This window comes from Berghia stephanieae, chromosome 4 (genome assembly GCF_034508935.2).
Source record: "Berghia stephanieae isolate SIO BIC M18660-M18661 chromosome 4, UCSD_Bste_1.3, whole genome shotgun sequence".
Taxonomy (NCBI): Eukaryota; Metazoa; Mollusca; class Gastropoda; order Nudibranchia; family Aeolidiidae; genus Berghia; species Berghia stephanieae.
In genome coordinates, this window is record NC_088363.1 from 64,124,734 (window position 1) to 64,134,733 (window position 10,000).

The following is a 10,000-nucleotide window of genomic DNA, read 5'->3' on the forward strand; positions in this document are numbered from 1 at the left end:
GATCGATATTTGAAGGACGAGTTTTCTGGCCAAATTTTTAAATACGAGTTTTTCCAGAGTACACAGTTAGCGTGTTAAGGTGAATCACGATTGATAAAGTTGATTAAACTTCAAACTGAATGTCATGGTTGGTGACACTATGAAGATATATTTTATTATCCTTTATACAGCACTGTCTGGACTAATCCATTGGAAAACGGTCGTTTTTAAAACTTTTAACCCTGTCCTTACCACCTATAGGAAAATCGTCATATTTGTTACGATGAAACCGTCACTGTTCTCATCCAGATTTCATTTATTTTTTCTATAGCTACAAAAACTTGACATTCTGTAAAATAGGTCCTATTGTCGAACAATATTATGTAAAGAATGTACTTGTTGGTTTTCTGTTTGAGTAAGAAATGTGTTTTTGTTTTGGGGTAAATTTTGAAAATGGCTGGTAAGGAGAGGGTTAAGATGTGGAATGTTGGGGGTCCCGATACCTCAGTTGGTAGAGCACCCGCTTCGCAATCAAAAGAGACAAGATTGATCCCAGTAGCAGTCGAGATTTTTTTCTGAACCCCCCCCCCTCTCCGTCCACCCAGCAGTGATTGGGTAGCTGGGTCTGTTTGATCTGGTGGAAAGTACTTTGCGATAGACTAGCGTCCTGTCCAGAGTATAGCAAGCAATTGAAATTGTCGGCCTCTATGGGCCTAATGGCTCTGAAGGACTACGATGTGGAATGTGAGACCTACGTTTAAACGTCTTTGAAGACTCAGACTTAATTCTTTCTTCTTTTAATTTTTTTTTCTGACAAGTCAAAAATTATCAATGTTCTAAAAATGGCGGAAATGAAAAAGGTATTTTGTCAGCATACAACAAACAAACAAACAGTCTAGTGGTGATGATGTCAGACAAGTCAATTTGGCCGATCAAAGAGATTTTACGCATGGCCTGGCCAAGAGTCGTCGCATTACTGCTGTCAATGGGGAAAAGAATCTGACATAATTCCATTTGTAAAAAGGAATAAAGAAAAACGAATATAACAGCTTCAAAAAAGAACAAAATACCGAACACGTAACGTTTCGGGCTCAAAACCCTTCTTTTGCCAACAAAAAGACAAAAAAAAATAAACAACAACAAAAAAGCAAAACAAACAAAACAACCCCCCCCCCAAAAAAAAAACAAAAAAAAAACAAACCAAAAAAAAAAAAAAAACAAAAAAAAAACCCCAACATAAATACATTACTAAAGACCCAGATCGACTACAGAGAAATTCGGTACTTCCTCTCTGTAGAGAGGTTTTTCAGTAATGTATTTATGGTTTTATTGTTTTTTGTTGTTGTTAGAAGAGTTTTGAACCCGAAACGTTCCGTATTTGGTATTTTCTTCTTTTTATTTATTTATTTATTTTTATAGAAAACGCTGTTATATTCATTTTTGTTCATTACTTTTTACAGTCCACAGCTTCTTGCCATCAAAGACATCATTAAAAGTACAAAAAAAAAAAAAAAAACAACAACAAACAAGACAAAAACGAAAACAAAGTAGGCCTGTTATGGTAGAGCATTGGAAACGGAAATGGTAGGACCTTGTGAGTTTCTGGTAGAATATTCTCAGCGATGTTGTGATATATCGTATTATATCATTTTTACAATATGCAAGCACTAGGGAACAAAAGCGTGATGCCATTAAACCGGTTCCAGTTTCATTGGAGATACAAACTTTGTGTAATTGATCTACTGGTTTCCGAATGATGGCACCTAATTTTCTAGTCTAAATACATGCTGGTCGTCAATAAAGATCATCCGCCCTCGCTCTGTTACGTCCCGTAATCAGAAGACTCTGCCTATACATCTTGCTATTAAAATAATTTTGCCACCTAATGATTCAATGTTTAACCTATTCATAAATAGTCCTCCAAAACACTGGTTATATGTACACTTCCAATGAGTTTGTAACCGGAAGAGTAGAAAGTCGTGACACCATGTTTTTTTTTGCCATAGTGTACACATACTAACCAGGCTACAAGGACTGTACTATGACTCCTACTACTCTAAGGACTAGCAAAGAAGTCTCACGGACAGCATAGGTCTTGCACGAATGTAATCCAAACTACAATAGAACGAACAAATAACCAATGTTACGAAGCATTACATTGACTAAATTACCATTCACACATTATTCCTTATAGGCCATAAGCGTCATACTTGGACTTGTGAGCAACTGCTCTGACCAAGATTCGAACATCAGACTTTATATTATTTGATTAAAAGCACATGGAACCATTATATCATAAGTTACTTTTTATGACATATTATGTTGTCAAATACATGTCTGCGAATTAACAAACTAAAGACAGAGAATAGGACGCACGATATTTTACTTCAAAAGGCACTTTAAAATGAGAAATCAATAGCGGGAGCCAGATAAAATTGGATCGTTTGCGAGACATATCAAATAAAAAGATATTTAACAATTAGCCGTCCTCGACCAAGACTCGAACCTGACTTTTCAAGTCGAGAAAGGTTGCTCAGTTTCTTTTAACTGCTTTGTCTGGCCTATGTCATATTATGGTCTACCATTCCAGGATGATAATATAGATAGTTCGAAGTTGACGTCAATCAGGTCTTTGTTATTGCTTTTTGCCATCCGCGTTTATGAATAATTTTCACTAAAGTGTATTAACCTGACTATAAACGATCATGGTTACACAACGTTTTGTGTGTTGGTCCGTTATACTTCCAGATGGCAATGTTGTGAGCTCCTTAGCCAAGCGCATACTACCTATTCCAACAGGACTTGTAATCAATAGTAAGCATAAGCTCATAATTCATATGAGGATAGCATGAGTTTGTATTATAGATAGATTCCTCTTCGGGTGAAATGGCGCGCCGTGTTTATTATTACCATTGTTTTCATAGTTTTTCACTGTGCAAATTAAAATAAACAGCAACTTGAGTATATGAATAAATAGCCCAATATCACTAAACGTGCTCAAAGCGCTTTATAAGGGGTCCCTAACCAACCACAACACTTACTATGTTGGACGAGACATGACGCATGTAAGGCGATATTACACTTTTTATTACGGAAGAGACAACGCTGTTAACGGCCAAGTACTCATTTTGCACCTGAATAAGGTGAGAGATTGTGGAGTAAAGAGTCTTTTCCAAGGACTCAACTATGCGCCACTCAGAGCGGGACTCTAACTCAGGACCTTCCGATCCGAAGGCGAGTGTCATACCACTAGACCATATTATAGTGGCGCAATAATCTTGTCGGCACTAAAGATATAAAAACGTCATTTTGTCACAGTCCTAAAATAAAATTATTTTGACATACATGTTGCTATTTTGACCAGGTAAGATTTCATACATATAGATAGAACGAAGTTGACGTCACTCAGGTCTGTTATTGTTTTTTGCCATCCATGTTTATGAGTATTTCTCACTAAACGGTATTAACCAGATAATAAACTTTCAAGGTGACACTAGTTACACATAGTTTTGTAAGTTGGTCCGTTGTATTTCCGGATGTGAATTTCTCAACCAAGCGCACAGCATCAATAGGTGGAACGAAATTGTATCACTCAGCTCTTTGTTTTTGTTTTTAGTAGCCATTTTAATAAATAGTTTTTACTAAAGTATATCCATCAGACTATATATAGATATATATATATATATATATATATATATATATATATATATATATATATATATAGATAGAATGCTGTTGACGTCACCCAGGTCTTTGTTATTGTTTTTGCCATCTATGTTTATGAGTAATTCTCACTAAACTGTATTAACAAGACTATAAAAGTTCAAGGTTACACATAGTTTTGCGTGTTGGTCCGTTATAATGTCGGATGGCAACGTTGTGAGTTTCTTAGCCAAGCACACACTAAATTTCAGTTTGTATGTTTGGTATACAATATATGGCTGGCGGATGTTGTGAGTTTTGTAAAGCTAAATGCAAAGCATTGAAGAATGCAAAGCATTAATATCGATTTATAGATAGTATGCGCTTGGCTTAGAAGCTCACAACTTTGCCATTCGGAAATATAACTGACCAACACACAAAACTATGTGTAACCTTGAACGCTTATAGTCTGGTTAATACAACTTAGTGAGAATTACTCATAAACGCGGATGGCAAAAAACAATAACAAAGACTCGATTGACGTCAACTTCGCTCTATCTATTTAGATGGTCTCTAACTGTCTAAAAGCCATAAACTCGAGATTTCAAATAACCAGTAGATAGACGGAGATACGGAAGAAGCGGAAATCCCAGGCTCTGAAATGATAATTTGGACCAAAAGCCAAGTAGGTATTCTTGAAAATATGCATTGGAAGGTTGCCCTGTTGATGCTATGCTTTTAGGTAAAACATTCACAACATCCATCAGCCAGATATCACGTGCCAACATACAAAATTGGGTGTAACCTTGAATGTTTATACCAAAATGGCTGTCTAAAACAATGACAAAGAGCTGAAGTCAATTTCTTTCCCCCTATAGATGCTGTGCGCTTGGTTAAGAAACTTACAACATTCCATATGGAAATATTGCGGTCCAACACACAAAACCATGTGTAACCTTGGTCGACTACAGTTTAGTGAGAATTACTCATAAAGATGGATGGCAAAAATGTTTTTTGAACAAAGACCTGAGCGACGTCAACTTCGTTTTATCTATAGATAGAATAAAGTTGGAGTCACTCGGGTCTTTGTTTTTGTTTTTTTTAACATCCGCGTTTATGAGTAATTCTCACTAAACTGTATCAACCAGACTATAAAAGTTTAAAGTTGCTCATAGTTAGTTTTGTGTGTTGGTCCGTTATACTTCCGGATGACAATGCTGTGAGCTTCTTAGCCAAGCGCATACTATCCATAGATAGCATGAATTTGACGTCACTCGGGTCTTTTGTTTTTGTTTTTTGCCACCCGCGTTTATGAGTAATTCTCACTAAACTGTTTCAACCAGATTATAAAAGTTAAAGGTTGCACATAGTTTTGTGTGTTGGTCCGCTATACTTCCTGATGGCAATGCTGTAAGCTTCTTAGCCAAGCGCATTCTATCTATGTCCCATCATGAACCAAGAACAATATGTAAGTAAAATAATACACCCCTAAGACAACGACAACTCTTCAAGCACAGTTTTATTATAATTACTTGAGGTCAACACATGGGCGGTGCCAACAAACAACCCAAAAGTCCCCACCACAAATCTGCCACAATCACTGACACAATGCACTTTTTAATTTTGGTAAAAAATTATTTAGTTTAGAAATAGACCAATTAACACGACCACTCACTTATCACAATGTTTCAAACTCCGAACATTCCAAATTGTAGAATTCAAAAAAAAAAGAAACTTAAAAACTTGAGACTTTTAATCAGGTTGGGACTTCATCCTTTTTGATCAACGGAAAAAAAACCTATCTCTTTTTGGCCAAAAATAGAAAAAATATTTAGTCATTGTTTGCCAGACATGTCTAGCAGACCGACTCCAGCCGGTTGGGGTGGCCGCTCGAGTATACCCGTAAGATTTGTTTGACAAGTGGACACATTAACGAGATTGATCGCGTCCCCCTGGGAGGGCAGGTCGTGGATTTCTTCTCCCCGCCATTACTGACCTCTTATGTATTTAATACTTATGGATGAGCCAAAGTAGCGTAGGGCTCCGAGTTGGATCAATACCCCATATCAATAAGTAATATTATGAGTGTTATTTACAGCCACCCTACACAATAACAACAGTATAGCTAGAAAATTACGTTTGACCGGTAATCAGGAGGTCTGAGGTTCGATCCCTTATCTCTAAATGTTGTCTATCACTAGATTAAAAAAAAACAACAAAAAAAAACTTCAGCTTTTGTATAGCACAATATCCACTAAACGTGAACAATGCGCTTCATAAGGGTTCCCTGACCGACAGCAACACTTAACATGTAGGGCGTGACATAACGCAGGTTAGGCGATATTACAATTTTTTTTTCCGGACAAAAACAACGCTGTTTAAGACCATGAACTAATTTTACACCTGAGTACGGTGAGAAAATGTTAATAAAGAGTTTTTCCAAGGACTCAACTATGCGTCGTACGAGGCTCGAACACAGACCTTCCGATCCAAAAGCGGGTGTCATACAACAAGACCACATAACCGCACAATTATAAACATTCAAGGCTACACACAGATTTGTGTGTTCGTAATTAAAATCCGGCTATTCTGACTATTTTACCTAAACGCATAGCATCAAAAGTCCGATTGATATCATCTAGTGAGAACGAATCACAAAAAACCGGTTGTCTCACAACAATGAAAAAGATCGGAGTGACGTCAACTTCGTTCCTTCTATACATTTTAGAAATCATCACAGTAACAGTTTTGTAAAACATTCCGTCTAGGAGTCAAACCAGACGCTTGGTACGTACAACAACAACAATAGGCCTACTGGGACTATGACCACGGCACATGATTTGGGACCGGTGACCACTGCCAATACTGTGCTGCATATCGATGGGAAATGGAAAACAGCATGAAGATATTCGTGCTCATTAATCTAATTTCAATTCGAGTTTGGAAACTTTTGTTAATGTTGGTTGAAAATCTCAATATATTCTAATATCTAAGTATATCTTTCTGCAATATTTCTTTCATAGTATTCAAAACATTACGAAGCGAATCATGAACATTTTTTCTAGTTATGTATATATATATATATATATATATATATATATATATATATATATATATATATATATATATATATATATATATATAGGTATATAATATAGTGTTATTTAAAAAGCAACACATATTTCATGGTTCGAGATTCGTGGCGACAGCTGATCGGCAACGTGCTCCATAGCGTAAGCCAAGATGGATGATGATGATGATGATGATTATATATATATATATATATATATATATATATATATATATATATATATATATATATATATATATAAATGTAATCTACATTTTGTATTAGATATTAGGTCTCATCAATCAGTGCAACCTGGCACGATTCTAAAAGTAAAAGTAGAGGGAGATTGTTGTGTGACCAAAAGTGCTCAAACTGCGAATGTAGTGAGCTTTGCATAATTATGATTATGATATATATATATATATATATATATATATATATATATATATATATATATATATATATATATAATTATAGATTCTTCCCTGTTCATCCGCCCTCTGGTGGGAAGCCCTCCATACTTTCTCTCTGTATTACCCTATTTTAAGCAACATGTTCCTTTAGCTTCCTTAATAAATGGTTTTAAGTATATATAGTGACCCGAAATATGAGTCTCTAATATTTGTCCCCAAAACAACGCCCATTGCGCTCAATTAAAAATAGGTCATGCAAACTTGACCTAAATTTCGTATTTTTGCTTTTAAAATAAGTTTAGAGCATCAAATTCACCTCTATCGTTTTGAGGCGAAGGGCCACATATTATATTATTGTGCAAGTGCAATCATTAATTAATTTGAGAAATTGAAGAGCAGGCACTGGTGTAAGATAAAGATCTGAAAAAGTATTTAACATTTCAATTGAGATTTTATATAGCGCAATATCCACTAAACGTGCTCAAATCGCTTTACAAGGGGTCCCTGGCTAACAGCAACACTTTACATTTAGGATCGACGGGACATGACGCCTGTTAGGCGATATTACAATTTTTCGGCCAAAAATCAACGCTATTAACGGCCAGGTACTCATTTTACACCTGACTACGGTGGGAGAATGTGAGTAAAGAGCCTCTTCCAAGGACTCAACTATGCGCCGAGCGAGTCTTGAATCCAGGACCTTCCGATCCGAAAGCGAGAGTCATACCACTAGACCACATAGCCGCACATGAAAACAGTATGAAACAGTACCAGACAATGGAAGAAAGAAGAATACAAGAAAAAAAAAACATCCAAAAAATAAAATCAGTCTTCCACGATTGAGGGTGGAATTCTAGTCCTCCTGATTTCATGGCCTGAGGTTCGATCCCAGCGAAAAAGACTGTTTTTCTTGGGATGGTTTATATTTTTCATGTCCTTTTCTTTCTTGTTTTGTCTTGCACTGTTTTATACACAACTTTTCAGATGTTTATCCTGCAGTAATTATTGTTTGGCATTCACAACGAGATGATTTACAAGGACCCACCAAGGGTTGATAATATTATATTATAATGGCTTACAACCTAGAGCAAAACGTTGAGAAATTTAATATACTATACTTTCATTACAATATGGCATTATCAAAGCCGGTCCCTTTTCGTCCCATAAACTTTCATTATCTAGATAGATGAAATCCAAAGGGACACAGCTAGTAGAACATCTTGTCAGCCTTTCGAACTTCCATTTCCCATGGGGCTCCATCAAACGTATGAACAATAGACAACGTGGTCCCGCATTGCCACGCAGACCAAGCAACGAATGAAATGTGTTTATATTGTCTCTACAAACTGATTTAATGTGATTGAAATGTTTCGTAACTGCTGTAATCATTGGTTCAGTCTAATTTGCTGATAATTTAGTTTCTTTTTGACAATTTGATTAATAATTGTGTTCTCGACCCAGAGATGAATCAATAATTTTATGTTATAAAGATATAATGTGAGATCATGACGACTTTGCCTCTTAAACAATTTGAACTTGTCGATAGTGTCGCCGTGACCAATACCACTACAACTATCACCACAACCACCACCACCACCACCACCACTACCACCACCACCAAAGCAATCATCGTCGATCGCTATCATTAACATCATCATCATAATCACCACCATCGTAATCATCATCATCATCATCATCATCATCACCATCATCATCATCATCATCATCATCATCATCATCATCATCATCATCATCATCATCATCATCATCGTCATCATCATGAGGGGAAAAAGTAAAAGACTGAGAATTCAACAGTAATGTGGTATTAAACTAGAACAATGCACTGTATTTATTTACCTGATGTCTGAAATCTTTCGCTGTCGTCGCCCTCCCGAGTGTATGGACAGGTCCTTGCCTCCCATGGCAAACCGCTCCAGGAAAGAGTCGGGTCGCCTTTGTGGCCGCTGGCGTCCGCCTGACGCCCATGTCTTGATAAGCTGTTGGGAGGCAAAAAAAAAAAAAAAAAAAAAAAAAATAGCATGAATGGATGGAATAGGTTCATTGAATTACACGTATAACCGAAGATACAGACATATTGATAAGTAGGCACATTGAGAAAGCCATAAAGATGGTTGGATAGGTAGACAGATTCATTGATGTTGCCAGAGAGAGATATTGATAACATGAACGACTACTTCTTCTGCTCATGATAACATAGAATATATAACAATGTGAAATTGAATGTCAGCTTCAATTTATTATACGAAAAAAAGAGATAAAATGGACTTTTCGGGTTTCCGTTGTTAAGATGAATAAACAAAAACATTGATGGGCATCAATGTTTTTGTTTATTCATCTTAAAAACGCCACTACCAACATTATCTCATTCGTCTGTAGTGTTTCATCCATCCAGTTTTGTTGATAAAGGGGAAACCCGAAACGTCAATTTTATCTGTTTTCGTATATTAAATTGAAGCTTACATTCAATTTCACATTGTTATTTATTTCTTCGAGCTTCGAGCAGCAACATTTACATGATATAGAATAAGGGAAATAGAGAAGATTAAAACAGGAAATAAAAATATATAATACTCTTTATTCATCCCAAATGGGAAATTTGTTTTTAGGGTCCATTTAAAGGGAAGACTGGAATAACCAAGGGAGGACAGCCGTGGTGCAGCGCCATATATTGAGCGAAGGCGAGTTGACTTGCTCAAGGTAAAACAGCGCGACTCGGTACCTTTCGGATACAAAGCAAAAAATACAGGGCTGTATGGAAGACAATAAATTTTAATATCACAGGCGCACACTGCCTGGCTGCGTGTGTTAGTATGTGTGTATGTGTGTGTGTGTGTATGTGTGGTTGTGTGAAGGAATATATAAAGGGAATGAGAGA

The 10,000-nt window shown here is 36.4% G+C and overlaps 1 protein-coding gene across 1 annotated transcript in view; it reads right to left on the reverse strand.

Annotated features, from left to right (window-relative positions):
• Positions 1–10,000, reverse strand: part of LOC144972070 (cyclic nucleotide-gated channel alpha-3-like) — a 57,952-nt gene that overhangs the window by 23,567 nt on the left and 24,385 nt on the right. The window contains exon 2 of the mRNA XM_078913158.1: positions 8,962–9,101. Within this exon, the coding sequence (XP_078769284.1) occupies positions 8,962–9,101 (140 nt within the window). The remainder of the gene's footprint in view (positions 1–8,961; positions 9,102–10,000) is intronic.